The sequence below is a fragment of the Scyliorhinus torazame genome, chromosome 16 (genome assembly GCF_047496885.1).
Source record: "Scyliorhinus torazame isolate Kashiwa2021f chromosome 16, sScyTor2.1, whole genome shotgun sequence".
Taxonomy (NCBI): Eukaryota; Metazoa; Chordata; class Chondrichthyes; order Carcharhiniformes; family Scyliorhinidae; genus Scyliorhinus; species Scyliorhinus torazame.
This window is the reverse complement of record NC_092722.1, coordinates 133,822,044-133,844,023: the sequence shown is the minus strand read 5'-3', so window position 1 is coordinate 133,844,023 and position 21,980 is coordinate 133,822,044. Positions and strand designations below refer to the sequence as shown.

General features: G+C 44.6%; 1 protein-coding gene across 8 annotated transcripts in view; it reads left to right on the top strand.

Moving 5' to 3' along the window:
* The window catches only part of blnk (B cell linker), a 393,983-nt gene that overhangs the window by 270,656 nt on the left and 101,347 nt on the right, over positions 1-21,980 (top strand). For all 8 annotated transcript variants that reach the window (XM_072479109.1, XM_072479107.1, XM_072479108.1 and 5 more), the window contains 4 exons: positions 2,042-2,088; positions 3,526-3,572; positions 18,481-18,649; positions 21,007-21,140. In XM_072479109.1, coding sequence (XP_072335210.1) covers positions 2,042-2,088; positions 3,526-3,572; positions 18,481-18,649; positions 21,007-21,140 — 397 coding nt within the window. The remainder of the gene's footprint in view (positions 1-2,041; positions 2,089-3,525; positions 3,573-18,480; positions 18,650-21,006; positions 21,141-21,980) is intronic.

Sequence of the window (21,980 nt, the reverse complement as noted above, 5' to 3'; positions counted from 1 at the left end):
TGTCCTGAGGGCATTTCATTTGTTTAGCTACCTTCTCAAATGAAATAAAAAATGGCTTCTACCTCCTTCTCATCAAACCTTGGCAATGCTTGGACATATTTAAATAGATTCCCACCAAGCCTTCGACTATGATGCTCTTTCTCATATCCTCATCACTATCATCGAACTGTACGTTTCCCTTTACATCTGCCAATTTTAACTGACTGTCATGTTTCAGGACCATTTTCTGAAGTTCAAACTCTCTTTCTTTATCTTTTTCCCTGATCTGTATCTCCCTTTCTGTTTCTTTTTGTTCTACTACGGCTATTCTTTCTTTTCTCATTTTTTCTTCTCTCCTTTTCCTTTTCCTCTCTCTCTCTTTATTTTTCCTCTCTCTCTCTTTCGTATTCAAGCTGCTTTAATTCTTTTTCATGTTACATTTGTTTAATTTGCAATTGAATTTTTGCCATTTCCAATGAGTCAAACTCTATCTCAGGCAACTTTAAATGCTTAACCACCGCCATAATTAGCTCACCTTTTCGCATTTTGTCAGGTAATGTTAACTGCAATGTTTTTGCCAAATCTAACAGTCTGCTTTAAGTCTCTGTCCGTAAGGTACTGCGCGTGACCATCTCCACCCCCAAAAACTTCTGAGCCTCTGAAAGAGCCATTGTCCACAACACACTCCCCACTTAAACTAAAATACCACACCTGAAAAGCAACCACAATATGCTCACCCTTCACTGTCTTTAAGTGCACTAAGCCAATCGAATAGATAGACGTTTATCCCCCTCGAGCCCCCAATTGTTATGGGTCCGGGTTTACAGAACCCCAAAATGTTTCATGGAGTTCAACCGACCCACAACTTTAAATAGATTGTGGTGTGGGAAGCACACAGCGTACTCTCCAGGTGTGATACAGCAATTATGGACAAATGGTTTTTAAAACAAAACAATGTTTATTCTATGAACTCAAGTTAACCTTTTAAAAACAAACATTGAATATTCTAACATCCATTACTTCAAAGATAACCCCAAAAGACTACAACACTAAATAATCCTTCAAACTGTTACTTTAAACATCCAAAAGACTTCAAACCTTCAAAAACAGACATGAGGTTACATTCAATATATTTATAGTCTTTGGATTTGCAGATATCAACAGACCAGCTCTGTGTTTCTTCCTGCAGCTCACAGCAAAACACACAGACACTCCCAGCTGCCTTCTCAAACTGAAACCAAAAGCAGAAGTGAGCTCAGCTCCCACCACCCTCTGACATCACTTCAGTAATATGATCAGCTCCATTTCTTAAAGGTACATTGCTTAAACATCCATTTCTTAAAGCTACTCTCACATGACAATGTGCCTTTCAGGTTCCATATTACTGCTGACATCCTGGGCTTCCCACTCCTCATTAACCCCGCACCGTCCCCTTTTCCTGGACCAACCTAGCTCCCTTCTTTCTTTCTACCCATCTGACGGTGGACAGGCCTTGGGGGAGTCAGAAGTTGAATTGCTCACAGCAGAAATCTTTCTGACCTGCTGTTGTGGCCACAGTATCTATGTGGCTGATCAGGTTAAGCCTCTGGGCTATCTGACATTGTGTTAGTCAGGAGTCGGTGAGCTGCAGCCCTCCAGTGTCATAGTAAATAGACAGAACCCTGAAAATGTATTAGGCCTCCATTCAGCAAGAAATGGTAACTACTTTTGTCTGCCTGTTCCTTGTCTGAAATTTAAATCTACCCCAAATTCTCTCAAAGGGCATACCAGAGATTTGCAAGGAAGTAGATATATATATAATTCAATAAACTGTTACTCTAATCCAAAATGTTTTTTCTATTTACTTTATCAGGTGCTTTTCGAAGAACTAATATCGGTGGCATACACTTTTGAGAGTGAACAAAGCACCATTATACTTCTAACATGCATGCACTAACTTGAAGTAGGCCTTAGCTCTAGTTAATCTCTGTGCATGGTGAAACCACTAACAGTTTGAAGTTCCACACTCCCAGATATTTTGTCTTGAATATAGCGGCATCCATTTTTCTTTTAATATTTTCAGATTCACAAAACATGCGCCACCTACTGTTCCACAGAGAGATTACTCAGGTAAAGTTGTTTCTGAAGCACATCTTTCCATATGTGACTGGGTGAGAGAAAACATACAGAGCATATAGCCAGCAGACAACTGGAGAAAGTTAACTAGGTTTTATCCAGATATATTCCAGGAACTTTTGCGAACAATGTCCATGGGCATATGTCTGGAAATGTTAGGAATGAGATTTATATTTTTAAACAAGATTAGACTACGCATATGAAGCTATATTTATTTTTGAGTGAAACATGTTAAAAAATAAATTAGTTTAATTGCAATTGAGTGATATTGGCCTTGCCTTGATGAATACATATATGATCCTCTAGTCTAAATGATTTGAAATGTATTCTACTTTCTGTTGAATTTATTGTGAGCAGAGTTCAATGTCTTAATTTAATGTCTTTTAATTCAAACCAAGTCCAATTTTGTTGTTCAGCTGCAAAAGAAACTGTAGTTTGCCAGATGTTAAACTTTGATATACAGCTGTAAAGTGTGTATGTTTTTAAGGTGGATTATTATAAAATAGGAAAAAGAAACTGTGCTATATTCAGCATATGTTATTTTGTTATGCCACATATTATTTTGGAATTGAATTCATTCATCAGAAATGAAAAGATTAATATGTTAATCTTTTTCAAAATAAAGCTCATGTAATAATATCACAAAGCCTGAAGAAATTAGCACCGAAGTGCATATTGGCAGTGACCTTGGCAGTATTACAGGAAAGTAATAGGTCCGCCTACCGGCCCAACCCTTACCCCAGAAAAATGTTACTGTTCCTCTGGGCCCCTTTGTAATCAATAAATAAAATGAATTCAAGCCTTCACACTTCAGGGATCCAGGCTATGATGCTGGCCTGGATCTCCAAGTGGTGCCCATTTCTCACATTGACTGGCCAGTATACCTGGTCTCATGTAGCATAGTATTGTCGATTGTATACTGTATATATATTGTATATCACAGAAGACCAAACATGCAACAGCTTTCAATGTTTGGAGTTCCCAACCTGGCTGCCCCCTCTTGAATCACTAGCTTGCAAAGTGCACATGGAGGCTTCACCTCCGACAAGCCACATGGGAACTCCTGTACAAGCAGGATTGAACTGGAAAGGCCAAGGATGTTTAGCTTGATAATTTATTTCATTATCAAATACTGTGTAAGGGCCAAGCTGCTACAATTTTCTATTGGCTTTATTTGCTATTCAGATGTTAAAGACAAAACTAACTAACCGGTAATTTTCCTGGTGGATCACCAAGACGAATGAAAACTTAGCCCAATCTTTTCTTCCTTATCATTCAAATCTTAGCCAAATCTTAGATTGTTTTATTTTACAAGTTATTCCAAATGAAGCTATGCGAATATTTGTGCTGTACATATATTTAGTATATGCACGCTCATTAAATTAGACTGTAACCTATTCAGTTCTCTATTTTTCCTATTCTTTTAATTAGAAGGTGCTGAAGGACATGAGGGGGGAAGATGGTCTGACAATGAATTTGTAAGTGTTTCGAACATTTCAAATGTTGTTGCTGCTATGATGCCTCTGCTGAGAGATTTTCCAAAGTTGCAAAAGGGATACACTTTCAAGACGATGATTTTGTTTCAAATATTCCTCCAATGAGATTTTTATTGATTCTATTTCTTAAAAACTGTGTGCTACAGTTCTTGAAACTCACCACCCTCTAGTGTTGCCCAGATAGTAAGGCAGTTTGGCCGTGTGGTTTCTCAACATGCTGAAGAAAACCACAACTGTCAATTTTAATTGTTGAAAGACATGACACGAATGTTACTTTTTCATTCATTCACAGGATGTGGGTGTTGCTGGCAAAGACAGCATTATTGCCCATCCCTAATTACCCTGGAGAAGGTGGTAGTGAACCGTCCTCTTGAACTACTTCAGTTTTTGTGATATGAATGCACCCACAGTGCTGTTAGAAAGGGAGTTTCAGGATTTTGACACAGTGAATGTGTCACAGTGAAGGAACGGCAATATATTTTCAAGTCAGGATGGGGTTTTACTTGGAAGGGAAAAGTGCAGTGATGGGGGCTCCCATGCACCTGCTACCCTTATTCTTCTAAAGGTTGTAGGTTTGGAAGTTGCTGATGAAAGCAAGGTGTTGTAGTGTATCTTGTAGATACTACCCCCACGGTGTACTGGTGGTGCAGAGAATGGATGTCTAATGTGGTAGTTGAGATTCCAGTCAAGTGGGCTGCTTTGACCTGGATGGTGTTGAGCTTCTTGAGTGTTTTTGGAACTACACTCACCCAAGAAACTGAAATGTATTTTTATTTATTCACGGGATGAGGGCTTCACTGACCAGGCCAGCATTCATTATTCATCCCGAATTGCCCTTCAGAAGATGGTCGTGAGCTGCCTTCTTGAACCACTGCAGTCCATGTGGTGGAGGCACACCCACGGTTTTGCTAGGGAGGGACTTCCAGAATTTTGATCTTTGTTCCATCGCACACCTGACTTGGGCCTTGGAGATGGTGGACAGGCTTTAGGGAGTCAGGAGGTGAGTAACTTGACAGACCTGCAGAATTCCCAACCTCTTACCTGCTGATGTAGCCATAGTGTTCAAATGCTTGCTCTGGTTAAGTTTCTGGTCAAAGATATTCCCAGGATGTTAATTGTAGTGGATTAATCAATGACAATGCCTTTAAACGTAAAGGGGAATGGTTAGATTATTTCCTGTTCATTGATGATCATTGCCTACCATTTTTGTAGCACAAATATTACTTGCTGTTTACCAACCCATGTCTGAATGTTGTCCAGGTCTTGCTACAGGAAGCACAGACTGCCTACCTGTAGTTTTATGAATGGGATTGAACACTGAACATTCATCAGTGAGCATCCCCATTTCTGACCTGAAAATGAATGGAAGGTTTGATGAAGTGACTGAAGATGATTGGACCTCGGCACTATCCTGAGGAACTCCTGGTGGGACTGAGATCATAGGCCTATAACAATGGCAACCACCTTCCTATGCAGGAGGTATGACTCCAAAGTGATTCCCATTGACTTTAATTTTTCTGAGACTGCCTTGATGTCAAGGGCAGTCACTCACACCTACCTCTGGAATTCAGCTTTTTGCCCATGTTTGGACCAAGGCCTGGAGCCAAGTGATCTCGGCAGAACCCAAACTGAGCATTGGTGAACAAATTATTGCTGAACAAGTACTGCTTGATAGTACTGTAGACAACACCATCCATCACTTTGCTGATGAATGAGAGTCTGTGGGACAGCTATGCCAGTTCTGGCACTGCTCTCCAGATGTTAGTGAGACAGACTTTACAAGGTCAACTATGCAAAGTGTGCTTTTATGAAGTTCGAATCAGTCAACCACATTACTGTTGTTCCCATTACACATAAATGCCAGACCGCGAGGGATGGCAGATTTACTTCCGTAAAGGACACGAGGTAGGATTTGATGACAATTGAGCCATTTCATTGTCACCATTACTGATATTAGCTTTTTATTCCAGATTTATTTAATTAAGTAAATTTAAATTTTCCAGCTGCCTTTGTGGGTTTTGAACTCATGTGTCCAGATCATTACTCCAGACCTCTGGATTATTCATCCAGTAACAAACTACTAAGCTGCCATTCCTAGTATTGCCCATCAGTATGGTCAGCGCGAAAACAAAAGTCATGGCAAAAATGTTACCAACCAAACTTTTTTGTTCAATTTAATAACTTGTATTAAACATCTTGTACAATCCAAAGGTAAACATTAACAAGGTCTCATATAAACTTACATGCCCTAAAGCAGTGTTCTCAAGCACGGCCAAATTCTTGACATTTACAAATGACCCCCAAAATGATTTAATCTCCCAGGTCTTAGATTACAAATGAGATTGAACTAAATACATGAATGTTAAGAATAGAATTCATCAGGTCTGCTCAGTTAGGAGTGGGATCCTGTGCAGTGAATATCAAAATTTAGGGTGTTTGCATTTGAGGTTGCATTCCTTCAAATCTACATGGTGACTATGTAATACACTTTATATAACAAAGCATAGGTCATTAATACTAAAGTATTGAAGCACTACTTTACATTACTTTCTCTGTATAACTATTGTTATTTTAGCCAGAGTATTCTGCTAACATATGGGGCGACATTCTCCGACCCCCCGCCGGGTCGGAGAATCGCCGGGGGCTGGCGTGAATCCCGTCCCCGCCGGTTGCCGAAGTCTCCGGCACCAGATTCGGCGGGGGCAGGAATCGGGCCGCGCCGAATGGCGGGCCTCCCCACTCGATTCTCCCGCCCGGATGGGCCGAAGTCCCGCCAATAAATTGCCTGTCCCGCCGGCGTAAATTAAACCACCTACCTTACCGGCGGGACAAGGCGACGTGGGCGGGCTCCGGGGTCCTGGGGGGGGGCGCGGGGCGATCTGGCCCCGGGGGGTGCCCCCACGGTGGCCTGGCCCACGATTGGGGCCCACCGATCCGCGGGCGGGCCTGTGCCGTGGGGGCACTCTTTCCCTTCCGCCTCCGCCACGGTCTCCACCATGGAGGCAGAAGAGACTCCCTCCACTGCGCATGCGTGGGAAACTGTCAGCGGCCCCGAGCATGTGCCGCCCCGAGATGTCATTTCCGCGCCAGCTGGAGGGGCAACAAAAGCCGTTTCCGCCAGCTGGCAGGGCGGAAATTCCTCCAGCGTCGGCCTAGCCCCTCAATGTTGGGGCTCGTCCCCCAAAAATGCTCCGCACCTTTGGGGCGGCGCGATGCCCGTCTGATTGGCGCCGTTTTGGGCGCCAGTCGGCGGACATCGTGCTGTTTTTGGAGAATTCCGCCCATGATTACCTCAATCTTATTTTTCTTACTGCTATGAGCCACGGAAAAACAACATAATGAAGAATCAATAGCCCAGAAGGCTATAACATTATGTTCTTTGCTTTGGGGAAAAGGTACTCTTTGGAAACATTCCCTACAAAAGGTTGTAATGCAACATAAATCATTTTTTTAAGTTCAGCAATAATGAATACTGCCTCATTCTGCATATTATCTCAAGATATGATATCATCTTTGGTGTATTGCTAGATTTTGCTGCTAAAATCAGATAAGAAATTAATAGTAGCAGATTTACGTTGACCTTTTGCCAGATATGATTGCCTACGCAGTTTATTATAGACATGTAATAATTAAACATGATGATTATGAATGTTGGGCGGGATTCTCCAGCCTCCCAGCCCTGTGTGCTTCTCGGCGGTGTGAGGCAGCACGCTGTTCGCTTGCGGTAGGATTCTCTGCCACCGCCGCTGTCAATGGGATTTCCCATTGAAGCCACCCCATGCTGCAGGGTAATCCACGGGTGGGGGTGCGCTGCCAGAGGATGGAGAATTCCAGCCATTGTGTATGCAGGCAAATATATTGACAAATGTGAGTCTTTGGGTCCACTTTTAACCTAAAAAGAGGAGAACAAAGTAATTTCTAATTGGTAAAAAGTTAGAAGCAGTGACAACCCAGAAACTTTGTGGGGCCAGGTATGATGGGCGGGATTTTCCACGACCCCCTGCGGAGTATTTCGCAGCATTGGAGTGGCCTGCCATTGGCCGGAGGCGTGGTCTTATGATCCCACTGCTGTCAACAGGGTTTTTGCCATGTTTACACCCCATGGAAGAATATCCAGCTGGCAGGAATGCCAGAAAATACTGGCTGTGGATGATTTAAATTAGGTGAACAAATGCAGAAAATGATTCAAAAGGCAAAACGAATGATAGCTTTTCTATTTAAGGGACTGGAATACAAAGGGTTAGAAGTCAGGCTACAATCACAGGTTAGACCATAGGAGTGGATGTGAGCAATTCTGGGCGGCACACCTTTGGAAGGATATATTTGTTGGAGGAATGTAATGCTGTTTCCTCAGAATGGCATCTTGATTCCGCAGATCAAATTACTCAGAGACATTACAAAAACTAGGGCTGTCTTCCCTGGAATTTAAATGGTGATTTAATTGAAGGTTTCTAAATATTATGGTGAACAGATAGGGTAAATAAGCAGAAACTATTTCCATTGGTGGAGGAATAATGATTAGGGAACATTGTTAAAATCTTGAGCCAGACCTTTTCCAGAGTGACTATAGGAAACATTTCTAAACACAATAGAAATTTGGAACTCTCCTTTGAAAACAACTATTGATACTAAATCAGTAGTTAATTTTAATTCTCATATTGATAGAATTTTGTTAACAAAAGATATTAAGGGATATGGACAAAGCCAAATATAAGGAGTTAAGTTATGGATCAGCCATGATAGCTTTGTATAGTAGAACATGCCTGAGAGGTCAAATAGTGTTCTCCTGTTCCCATGTTGCAATGTGAATTAGCATAAGCCTTCTTCACAATTGTCAATAGAATCTTAGGACGGGATTTTCCAGACCTGCCCACGGTTGGGATTTTCTGGTGCTGCTAAAAGTCAATGGATGTTTGGTCGGCTCTCCAAATTTCCATTCCCACCCATGAACGACCCTGCCTATCCCATCCCTTAGTTTTGCCACCAGGTATGCTGACTTAGTTGTAGAAGAGCTAGTTTGCAAGTGAATATCAGATATACTATACAGATCAGTGCAATTCAAAATGTTACCATGAATGAGTTCGATCTTGGGCTGAATTATCTGCCAGAATCACGATCGCGCGGAATTGAAAAATTGAGATATGCGTTGGCGCCATGCTCCCGTCCTCGCTGTAGGCAATATCAATGTTTCTGCTTCGCCCTGGTGAATCCATGCAAAACACTCCTTTACATGGATTTTAATGTCATTAGCAGCTTGGTTACTTCACGCTTCACCCCTCCGAGATGGTCCACCGTTCTTGGGCGAAAGTCTCGTGGACGCGAATTAGTGCAACAATTGACAACAAGGTTGGCCGCCTTGGTTGCGGAGGGGAAGCAGGAGGCTAAAAAAACATTGAAAAACCCTCAAACATTGTCTGGCTTGCTGGATGTTGGCAGCCTGGATGGTGGAAATTAGCAGGGAGCGACTTGGTGGCCATGTCCGTGGACTCGGGATGTCCCCCTTGAGATAGGGGTGGCCTGGCGCAGACCTCCATTGCTGCATCTGTCTTTGAAACACACTCCTTTGGTGCTCCTCACAGCCCCCTGGCTGTTCACTCTGCTGAGTGTTCCCTCTGGTCACCTGGGAGCCCACCGAGGTTGCCCCTCCAGGCACCCTCGTAGCCGTGCTGAGTCATCAAGGGGATGGGAGTGGCTAAGCTCAATCAGGGACCCATGAGGTGTTGGCACTCCACCGAAGCCCCACTGCAGAGGAAACATGGGATCAGCGGAAATCACCGCACGCAGAGGACACCCTGCACCGTGGCCTTTGGAGCCCTCCCTGGTTTGCTGCCCCTCTCGGGGCTGAGGCCTCACCAGCGACCCCTCCAGATCACAGCTGTCTCTTCCTGGTGAGGCTGGCAGTGCTTACTGCCTCTGCCACCACGGCGCAGACAATATTCAGGAAGACAGGTTTGAGTCTACAGCCTATCCTGTGTCCCTGCGCTCCTCACTGGCATGCAGCTGTGGGTTCACCTTGGACCCCTGACCTCAAGGACCAGGGCTTCTGTGAACCATCTTCATGGCTACAGTGAGTGTGTGGTCAGTGGAGCGCTTAACAACAGCTCCAGGCAGTGCATTCCAGATTCTCATCACCCTCTGACTGGAAGTTTTTTTTCTCAAATCCCCCGGGAATCTCCTGCCTCTCAGCCTACAACTATGCCCCCTTGTGATTGACCCATCGACCAAGGGAAACATCTGCTTCCTATTTACCTTTTCCAAACCCCTCATAATCCTATGCACCTCAATCATATTCCCCTTCAGCCCTCTCTGCTCTAAAGAAAACAATCCAAGCCTATCCAGTCTCTCCTTATAGCTCAGATGCTCCATCCCATGCAACATCCTGGTGAATCTCCTCTGTATCTCCTCCAGTGCAATAGTGAGGTGACCAGAATTGAACACAGTACTCCAGCTGTGACCTAACCAAAATTCTGTACAGCTCCATTATAACCTCTTTGTTCTTATATTCTATTCCACGACTGATAAGGCAAGTGCCCCATATGCCTTCTTAACTGCCCCATTCACCTGCTCTGCTGCCTTCAGGGATCTGTGAACGAGTACCCCAAGATCCACTGTTCCTCTGATCTTCCTAGTGTCCTGTCATCCATTACATACTCCCTTGTCCTGTTTCTTCCTCCAAAGTGCACTTATTAGGGTTAAATACCATCTGCCACTGCTCTGCCCATCGGACTAAGCCATCTGTATCTTCCTGTAACCTACAACTCTCTTTTTCACTGTTAACCAAACTCCCAATATTGGTATCGTCTGCAGATTCTTTGTTATTCAACCCATGTTCTTGTCTGTAATTTATATATATCACAACCGAGTTTAGCCGAGTCCTGCCGGCATGGGTTACGTATGGTCCCACCCGGCGGGACCATGGAGTTCTGGCCTCGGTGGCTGTCCTGATGGGGAGGGGAGGCAGGAGGCTCCGACTCCGGGGGGGGGCCTCCACGGCGGCCTGGACCGCGATCGGGGCCTATCGATCGGCGGGCAGGCTAATTCCATGGGGGGGCCTATGTTCCTCCACACCAGGCCTCTGTAGAGCTCCGCCATATTGCCCAGGGGACGGCGTGGCGAAGGGAACCCACGCGCATTCACAAACCTGCGCCCGCCGTGGCGCGCATGCGCGGACTCGCGTCGGCCATGGCGCACCGGCTTTCGAGCACCGGAGCAGCGGACACCACTCCGGCGCCGTACTAGCCCCCTAGGAAGGGGTGAATACCTGGACCTGGAGGCCCGTTGACACCGGAGTGGCTCGCGCCGCTTTTGAGGCCGGCGTCAGAAGTTGGCCGCGGAATCGGAGAATCCCGGCCCATGTGTCTCAACCTTTTCAATCCCATGTGGGGCCTTGTCAAAGGCTCTGCTACAATCCATACAAACTACATCAATTGCACTTCATCCGCACCCAATCGGTCACTTTATCAAAATATTCTATCAAATTTGTTAGGCATGACCTCCCTCTTACAAAGCCATGCTGACTATCCCTAATCAATCCATGCCTTTCCAAATGGAAATTAATTCTCGCCTTCAGAATTTTCTTCAATAATTTCCCTTAAACTGACGTGAGATTCACCGGTTTGTAATTCCCCGGTTTATCTCCACCGCCCTTCGTAATAAGTGGAAAAACATTAGTACTCCAGTCCTCTGGCACTTCCCCCATGGTCAAAGAGGAATTAAAAACTTGCTTCAAAGCCCCTTTCCCACAACAACCTGGGATTCAATTAATCTGAGCCTGGGGATTTGTCTATTTTTATGCCTGCTAAAACCTCCAATATCTCCTCACTTCCTATGTCAAACTGCTCAAAATCCTCACATGCCCATTTCCTGAATTCTGTACCTGCATCCTCCTTCTCCTGAGTGAAGACCGATGAGAAGTATTCATATAACACCCCAGCAATGTCCTGCGGCTTCACACACAGATTGCTCCCTTGGTCTCAAATGGGCCTTACACTTTCTCTGGTTTGTAGTATATTTTAGGGTTCACCCTAATCTGATTTGCAAGTTCTTTTACATGCTCCCTTTTTACTCTCCTACCTGCTTTCTTAAGTTCCCTCTTGAACTTCCTACATTCCTCTAGATCTATTTAAATTACTTTCCCATCCTAATTTCCAAGAGAAGGTAGGAGTCAGCCTTCTGCCTGAGCATCTGCAGTGCTTGTGATAATGGTTCAAGGATTAAGGCCCAACAACAATACTAGGATATTATATAGGGCGCGATCTAACCACATTGGAACAAGTTCCGTGTTGAGCGCATTTAGCCAGTTGTTTCCCAGGTGTTTCCACCCACTTCTGGTGCCGAGAAACATCTTGCTATCTATTGTACTCTGTTTCAATTTGGGGCCTCAGCGGGGAAAGCTCTGCAGAGGCTGCACTTAGTCCTGTTTCCTGCACTAAGGAACTCCCCAGTGCAGGAAGCGGTCAGGACGCCATTTTTAAATGGCATCCTGATCTCTCAACCACCTGACGTGACCCGAACCACCAACTTACCTGTAAGGTGGTCCTTGCCTGAGGTCTCCGAGGCGAAGGGGTTGGATCCCAATGCCTCAGGTAAATCGGGGAGTGCATATTAGAGTGAGACTAGCTGTCTCACGCTAATCGCAGATTTGCAAAATATTGATCCCGCCCACAATGGGCAGGATTCAAAGCTCAACGTCACGCAATCTTGCGAGGCGTGGGAAGCCAGGTAGACACTGGAAGCGGGATCATCTGGCATCTACCGGCCATGCCGTCATTCGTGCGCAACGCAGACGCTAGATCACAGCCATTGTGTGAAAATGTTTTAAATTTATATTCTCCTCGTGTCTGCGTGGGTTTCACCTCCACAACCCAAAGATGTGCAGCGTAGGTCGATTGGCCACGTTAAATTGTCCCTTAATTGGAAAAAATGAATTGGGCACTCTAAATTTATTTTTTTTAAATCATAAGTGGACAAACGCTTCCTTCATCTTGCTTTGGCAATATTTACAAGGCTTTGAATCAAGCATTCAGTCCAGCATGTCTAAACATGCTCTAATGGACATTGTTTGCTGTGGCAGGATTCCTAATGACATTAGTTAGATTTGTACTTAGATGTTTAGGTTTTTCCTTTTCTTCCACAGTAAGTTGTTGAATGTACAGCCTGATTACAACACAATGAGGGTAACTATGCATTTGGGACCTGAATGAACAGGGAAAGCAATTCTACCCTTAATAAATTAGATTGAAGGATTGCGAAATAAACCACTCAAGGATTAAGAAGGAAGGATAAATTAGAGTTGATGAATTCAATGACATATCAGGTACAAACAGAGAAATAGAGAGAGAAACAGAAAGATTGAATTACTAGAGATAAAAAAGAGACGGTGAAAATGTAGGAACTCAATACAATGGCATAATCTAACAAAAAAAAACAGAGTCCTGTTCTGGGTGGGATTAGCAGGGTAGTTCAAACTCCGGGAACGACCCCGTTATCGAACGGCTCTACGTTTTTTAGGGGGCCTCAATGGAGAACGTCACGCCAAAGCGACATTCAGTTACATTTCTTGCACTGAGGAGCTCTGCTCGGTAGTGCAGAAAGAGATTGGGGCGTCATTTTCGGTCTCTTCTCCCCCCCTCCCCCCCCACTGCCGATGCAGCCCCAGGACCCCCCCCCAATGGCCTACCTCACCTGTTGGGGGTCCTAGATTCCCCCACACCCGGACACATTCCCCAGTATGGGCAAAATGCCACCTGGGCACCTTGGCACTACCAGTCTGGAAGTGCCACCTGGGTACACTGGCAGTGCCAGGATGGCACCAAAGTGGCACTGTGAGAGTTCCAGGTTGGCAGTGCCATGGTGCCCAGGTGGCATCAGCAGTGTCAGGGTGCCATCCTGCCCAAAGGCCAATCACCTGTGGACCTCCGATCACCTGGGAGACCCGCCCCTTCCCCACCAAATGCCATTCCACCTGGGCCCCATTTGTTGGGACCAGTGCTAAACGGCACCCAGCTGGGGTCTCCTTGACGCGGCTGATAGATCCCAGGGGCCGGTTAGATCTAGCATCAACATAGTTAAGTGAGCTGTTAAACTCACTTAACTATGCAAGTCCATTGTGTTATATCTCACCGGAAGTAATGACCATTGGGAAACCCGAAAGAGGCCTCTCACAGGATCTACCGGCCGCGTCCCGTCCCAATTCCGGCGGTTCGCTCCCGGTAAATCACACCCAGTACACGTAACACAATAACAGGGGGGAAGGTCATTGATGAAGGAGCTGAGTATGGTTGGGCCTGGCACATTAACCAAATCAACTCCTGTAACATTGTCTTGGGACTGAGATAATTAGCCTCCAACACTATCTCATTTTGTGCTAGGTATGACCCCTGTCAGCGGAGAATTTTCTCCCATGATTCCCATTGACTTCAGTTTTACTAGGGCTCGTTGATGTCACACAATCAAATGCTGCTTTGATTCCAAGTGCAGCAATGTAAATATTGACCATCATAATTTCTCTCTCATTGTTGTGTAATATGTAAATGCCTCTCTCAAAGATGCCCAGCATCATTGAGCTCTTAAGAAACAGACAAACGTGGAGTCTTTATTCTGCTGCCTTAGAGCCCCCTCAGACTAACTGAATGCTTAACCAGCCTCTGCTCCTCCCGAATGTTACTGCACTCAGTGCGCAACTGCAAAATCAAAAAAAAACTGCCATCAAAAAGTGCTGTAATAGAGCACTGTATTTCAGGGGTTGCTCTGCACACACATCCATGAAGTTAAGTGACGCTCCGAGTAACCCCATCTGATCACCCTTCTCCAGGTGCCTATGGACAAGGTCAGCCATAGGAGGGACATCGTATTCACAGAGGCATAAGCACTCTCACCGATTTTAACCAAATAGACATGAATCAACATTGCGCAGACTCCCGTGTCACCGAAGAATATTGCCAGATATGGCTCCAGTGTCGCAAGAGCTTCAACCATCTTTTGTGATGTGGAAAAGTGAGTAAGATCTCAGAAATCAATGAGGCCCTTGTCTACACAGTCTCCAAAATACCCAACAGCTGAAGGGACACAGGATGCATGCTGTTTTTCACCTTTGGAGGAGTGTATGCCCAGGACACTCACTGTCTCAGAGAAACTTTGCAGCTGAGAGGTGTGGGGAAGGTCAGGATTCCAACATGCTGCCTTCAATCACCTGGAGAAGTTGCCTTTTCACTCTCTCCTTATCCTCGTAGGAGGAACAGACAAGCAACACCCAAGAGTTGGCCTGGACTGGGAGTGGGACCCCAGTCTGAAACATCAGAGCCATCAAAGAGGTGGCTATGGGGAGAGGAGCAAGTTGGTGATGGTGAGACCATCATCCTGGGTTCACACGGTCATTGTAGAGGTCCATGTGTGTGTCATATGGCAGTGGGAGAGAGAGTAGTGCCAGTGCACATAGCCTCATTCCAAAGCATGTTGGGCACTGGCCGATGTCCAGGCCTCAGCACTGCAGAGCCCTCTGTGTCTCCAAGGCTAACTCTTATCAATTCCTCTTGTATGTCACGCAGGTCCCAACAGTCTCAGGCCACCCCGCCCCTCTGAAAAGCCCCTTGGACAGCAGCAGGAGGAGGAGTTGTCTGAGGATGCACCGTCACAGTAGATGAGCACACTATCCACCAGCACAGATACTAGCAACTCGGTGGGTCCATACACCTGGTTAGAACTGCGTGAGGAGAATATACTAGTGTGCAAGAGAATGTGTCTGCGGCAGAGGCAGAGAGTCCCCTTCAGAGAGGGGAGGATAATCACAGTGATGGTCTGCTGGGCAGTGAGGAAGAACCTCAGGAGTCACAGTTTGGGGCTCAGTACTTGGAGCAACAGGAGCGTATGTGTGGCCATCAGTCAGAATTTGGTAAAGCTATGTGGGCTCATGCACTGCAATTGGATGAGTCAGTGGAGCAGATAAGCTCAGCCATATCCCAGAGCTTCAAGTGCATGGGGTCCTCCGATGAAAGGGTGGCTAGACAATCATATTCACCATCACCTACAGTCCATGCAAGAACAGAGTGATGTCCTGAATATGATGCATGATGCTTTACATAGCATGGATCAGTCAGCTAAGAAGCTGAACACTGATGTCTATCAAGTACATGAAGTGTTGAGCAGCCTGGGCATGATATTTGAACAGGTAGTCCAATGCTGGCTGGAGAGGTGGCCAGTAACAGATTCCCTCAGGCAAATGAAAAAGCCAACAGTGGCGAGGAAGTGTTAGACAAGGGCAGCACGGTGGCACAGTGGTTAGCACTGCTGCCTCACAGCACCAGGGACCCAGGTTCAATTACCACCTTGGGTGATTGTGTGGCGTTTGCACATTCTCTGTGTAGGTTTCCTCCGGGTGCTCTGGTTTCCTCCCACAGTATTCGCAGCCATTTGGTTAGTCCCACAGGCCTCTGAATTAATTAATACGCTAGAATGATTTAAAATTGTTAAGGAGGAGCTATTGCAAAGACTGACTCTACTTAAAGTTGATAAGGCACCAGGACCTGATGAGATGCTTTCAAGAATACTGAGGTAAGTGAGAGCGAAAATAGCAGAGGCACAGGCAATAATTGTCCAGCCTTAGACGCAGACTCAGGGGTGATGACAGAGGACTGGATAATTGCCATTGGTATATCTTGAAAAGGGTGTAAAGGTAACCCCAGCAACTACAGACCAGGCAGTTTAACTTCAATGAGGGTGGGGGGGACTTACAGAAACAATAACCTGGAACAAAATTAATAGTCAGATGGACAAATGCAGGCGAGTGCCGTTCAGCACTGTTCCCCACAAATGGGGACCAGACGGAACAGTACTCGTGGGGGGGTCTCCCAGGGGATCCTACATATGTATTGGGGGTTATGAGGGGGCTGAGGACCCTCCCATAGTGCGTTTGCCTGGGGTGGGGAGGGGGGGGGTTCAGGGATTGCTTGAGGGGGTCACTGATCAGAATGGCATTTCAAAATGGTGTCACAATCTCTTGCTACACGAGGGAGTTCCGGTTGCAGAGCTCCCCAGTGTACAAAATGGGGTTATGTGTGGCCTCGGCTGCACAGTCCCCACTGAAGCCCCTTATACAATGCGAGTCACGTTGAATAGCCATGTGTTTTTCAGTGTTGTGAGCACCGGGAAACACACAGCTAAACACACGCGCTATGGGACTTTGTTCCCATTTAGTTGAATCGAACCTATAGTAAGAGAGTGTGGTTTAGAAAAGACCATAGTGTTGGATCAAGACAGCTGAAGGTGCAACAACTGAAGGTGGAATGGAAGGAGAGGCTGCAAGGCGAGTGGGTAATCTGTGTTATATGTGTTAGAGGGGTAATGAGGGTTGAAAGTTATACATTAAAGGAGTGAATTAAAACATTTCTATGAAAAATGACACAGGAGCAAGCCCAACATCCCTGCAGGGCCTGAAATTAAATTGCAACTGACATTGCCCATATCAGTAACAGTTAAATGTAAAGTGTCAAATCATCCAAACATCACATTGATGGAACTGCACATAGAAAGTCAATCGCATTTCCGAAGCCTCGGCATGCATCTTCAGGCATTTTGTTATTGTTATAACAGTCACAAGTATAAAAGTGTGCTTAGCAGGCATAAAAGCTATCCAGAATGGGCCCTTACTGTCAATGTATGTCGCTCATGTGTGGGAAGATGAGAATAAATTTCCTTTTCAACCGAAGACGACTGAAGGGAGACTTATTCAGTCCAAAAGTCGCTGATGTAGGGAAAGGCTACTTATAATTTTCCACATTTTTGCAGTGGTAATGACAGTGAAACTGTCAACATTTATCTTATTACTCCATTGAAATTGACAAAAATGTCTGCAGTCTACACATGCGCAGAATAACACAGAAACCCAGAAGATGCTGTCAATGATTCTATCCCACTTCAGCAGATACACATTTGAGGTCCTGTTTTCCCCCCAGCAGTTTGCAATCAATTAGAAATCTTTGAACTGAGGAGAACTTCCGCTCTTGCACTGTTAGTCTCACTGCCTTACAAAATGTTACCCTTTTTTGAATTAGATGGAACTAGTTTTTTAATGCCTTACAAAGTTCCTGGTAAGCACTTTCACCAAGTCTGAAATGCTAAATTTAATATTTAAAATTCGACATTTGTAACATTTTTTAAAAAGTTTATTTATCTTTGTTTTCACGCTTCTCTTCAACAAATCATTATCACTTATTCCACTCTCTGAAATTTGAAATTAAAAAGGATTCTTTACGTTCAAAATTCTGATATGCCATCCATATGAATATTTCAATATGATTGGCTGCTAGTCCTGCTTGCTGACATCAATGCTGGTGGCACACTTGGAAATCCCCTTGATTTGGTGTCAGGCTCAAACTGGCATTGGGAAAGAGGAATTTGCCATCTCAAAGGAACAGCTTTCTTCAAAGTCAGCAGCGAGTGACCTACTGTAAAATCCAGGCTAATAAATTACTGATACCAGTATGAAACTACTGTTGAAGCTTACAGAAATAGATGTTAATTTTTTTTTAAAGTAATGGTTAGGCACAATTAATGGCATAAATCTCACCTTAATGCACATTTTTTGGATGTATTGAACTGTAGATGTAACGAACTGTCCAGTGTAGCTATTACCTAGCATTAAAGTCACATCTGAATGTTCTGCACTGATGGAATTTATTATGCACAAGTCTTAAAATAACTTGACAAATTTTTATTGTTCAATTAATTTGCCCACTACTTGCACCAACTGATGAAATAATAACATTTGATCACGGTATGACTATGTTTTGATTGAGTGAATATTTTCTTTTTATTCTGATTTAAAGCAAATGATACAAGTTGGCAAGCAATATTAGACTGTTGTGATTTGATTAAAATGTTTACCTGTTTGCAGGATAACAGTGATTATGAAAACCCAGATGGACGTTCTGATGGCTCAGACACTTATGAAGATCCGCGTGATGACGGCGATGATGATGCAAATTATGAGCCACCTCCTACTGAAAATAAAAACAAGAAATTAATCGCTCAATCTTTTCATATTTCTAAGGGGGAATATGCAGGTGATTCATGACCATTCTGTTTCAACATTTAATGTTGTGTAGCGATTTACTGTCATTTATTGGCTCAATTTTTTGCATGAGTTAAGTACTTAGGATATCTGCTGTTCCGGCATTCAATAAAGCAGAGGAGTTAGAATGAGCATAAAAATCACTCAAAAAGTTAAAACGTCAATTTATCAGGTGAGTATCTCCAGAAATGTTCACACTGGTCACTTAATACATACCATGATGTGCTCAGGCATGCTTTGCTAATTTAATCGCAATTCCAGCTTGACTTTTAAAAAAATGTGTTTATGGGATGTGGGCATCGCTGGTTAGGCCAGCATCTGTAGTTGTCCTTCAGAAGGAGGTGGTGAGCTGCCTTTTTGAACTACTGCAGTCCCTGAAGTGTAGGAACAGTCACAGTGCTGTTAGGGAGGGAATTCCAAGATTTTGACCCAGCAACATGAAGGAATGGTGATATATTTCCAAGTCAGGGTGGTGATTGACTTGGAGGGGAACCTCGAGGTGGTGGTGTTCCCAGATATCTGCTGCCCTTATCCTTCTAGATGGTAGTGGTTGTGGGTTGTGGTGCTGCCTAAGGAGCCTTGGCGAGTTAATGCAGTGCATCTTGTAGATGGTACACACGGCTGCCACTGTTCGTCGGTGGTGGAGGGAGTTAATGTTTGTGGAAGGGGGAACAATCAAGTGGGCTGTTTTGTCCCACATGGTGTCGCACTCCTTGAATGTTATTGGAGCTTCACTCATCCAGGCAAGCGGAGAGTATTCTATTACATTCCTGACTTGTGCCTCGTAGGTGATGGACAGGCTTTTGGGGGGTTAGGAGGTGAGTTACTCACTGTAGGATTCCTAGCCTTTGACCTGCCCTGGTAGCCACAGTATTTATATGGCTAGTCCAGTTCAGTTTCTATCCAATAATAACCCCCAGGATATTGACTCCTATCTGTATCCTCACCACTTTTCTTGGGAAAATGACCATCAGAAGAATGGAACACCTTCAATCTTTTAGGAGGTGCCTTAAGTCAGATCACTCATCCTCTCCTAAACCTCTCTGGATAACTCTCATCACCTTTACTGTATGTGTCAGCTACACTTCGCAGCAGCAGCTGTTGTTAAATTTGAGATGTAAGATAAATACGCAGCTTTCTCTACCCAAATATTGTGTTTGATTTGTTGCTGCTTGAATAATAATCTCATTAACTGTGTGAAAATAACTTTGATCAAATTATTTGTCAAATCAAAACTTGGATGTGAAATCTTCATCCTAAATTTGAAGACTGGGTCCCTCAGAATTGGATCTGTAGGCTCTTCAGCCAAGCACCTCCATGGAAACATTGTGCTCCCTCTCTTCCATTCCATGATCCAGTTGCTCATTAACGTTCAGTCCGTCACTCAGTGAAAACTGTTCTCATTCGCCAACTGCTTCTTCTCAATTACAGTATGAATGGCTGCGCTAATGCTCGAGCAGGTGACATGCCACAGTAGAGTTTGGGAGAATGGGAGAAGCCCTTTGGACCTTCATTTACCTAACAGCTAATGTCTTTGTGCATTGTATGTCAAGCCTTGGGATAATGGAAATTGCACTCACTGTCTCTGCCACTTCCCTCCTTAGTTGCTGGACCACAGCGTGCGCCCACGCCCCAGGAAATGTTTTTTTTCTTGTTTTTGACGAGGAACCTCCATCCAAAACATCACTGGGTCACCAAACTCTTCCTGCTGCAGGGACCTCCTCACCCGCCAACCCCAACATTGCTGCTCTGTTTTAACTCGTTGTTGCCAGGTTCTGCTCCCTGCCAGAAACTGTCCATTTAGACAGTTTCAACACTCGAAGTAACACTAAATCCCCCCCTCCTCCTTCCACCCCCCCTTCACAAAGGCAATCAACTAGAAGGTCGCAGTTTAACCCCTTTTCCACTCTACTGTAACGATTGAGGACCTGTCCAAGAATCTTGTTAGTGGGAGTCTGACGATGACAGACAAATGCCTCATCACTAAACCCTAAGTGAAGGAGAATCCAGTCTGCTGTGTCACTGCAGCAATTTGCCATTATTTAATTCTTCAAGAATCATTTCATTTTGCATGTGGGGGTAAATAGTAAGAACATCGGAGATAATAGTTAACCATTCAACAAAGTTTAACAGGAATCTGATTTACCAATCATTAAGTGTATTCTCTCCTTGGGAGAATTAATATATTACTGATTTCTATCCAACAGTAACTTTACATATTACTGATTTCTATCTAACAGTAACTTTACATGTTACCACAAGATTTTAAAAAGGAAACTGACTAGTTCAGTACTGGGGCAGTGGCTGTTTCTGGAAATGGAAAATTAAGACTCCTTGTCATTTTCATAGACAACCGACCAGCAATCCGGCCAGCAATCCCTATCGGAAAGCCACCTCCAATGTTACCACGATCATCGCCAGGCTCAAACCAGCGAAAGATGCCACCACAACCACAGGCTGCAGGACAAAGGGAAGATGATGAGGTAAGGTCATAATGAAAAAATGAAGTTATTTTTTAAAATAGACACGAACGGCAAAACTGCAAAGCTTCCCTATTGGTGGCGGGTCCTGCAGTGAGTGACTGTAAGTCAGGATTTTGGATACATCCACCTCACTGCGTTTTATAGATGCTCTGGAATGTGCAGTCGGTCACGTTCACACTGAAACAGACCAGCTGCAGTGTGCAGCAGGCCAGGATCACTGTGAAACAGAGACTGAGAGGCGTGTGAAGCAGAGTCACAATCATTATTGATTAAGGTGTATGTTGCAGTGCCAAAGAGAGAGGAATTTCCAGGGGGCAGCATGGTGACACAGTGATTAGCACTGCTGCCTCACGGTGCCAAGGACCTGGGTTCAATCCCGGTCCCGGGTCACTGTCCGTGTGGAGTTTGCACAATCTCCCCTTATCTGCTTGGGTCTCACCCCCACAACCCAAAATGATGTGCACGGTAGGTGAATTGCCCCTTAATTGGGAAAAAAAGAATTGTGTACGCTAAATTGTTTTTAAATTAAAAAAGAGGATGTCCCAGAGGAGACTAGGATAGAATCTTTTTAGCTGGAACTAATGGCAAAAACGTTCTTAATAGATTGTTCCCTGTTGTCTATAAGGCACCAACTATTGGGAAAGATGGAAAGGAAAAAAATTGTAAGGAAATTACAGAGAAATGCAAGAATTATAGCGTAGCTATAAAACGGGACTTTAATTATCTGAGTATCAACTGGAATTTTAATAGTGTAAAAAGTAGAGAGGGGCAGAAGGTGTGTTCAGTAAAATTTGACAGATCAGTATGATTCCAGCCTAAAGAGACAGGAGGCATTTCTGA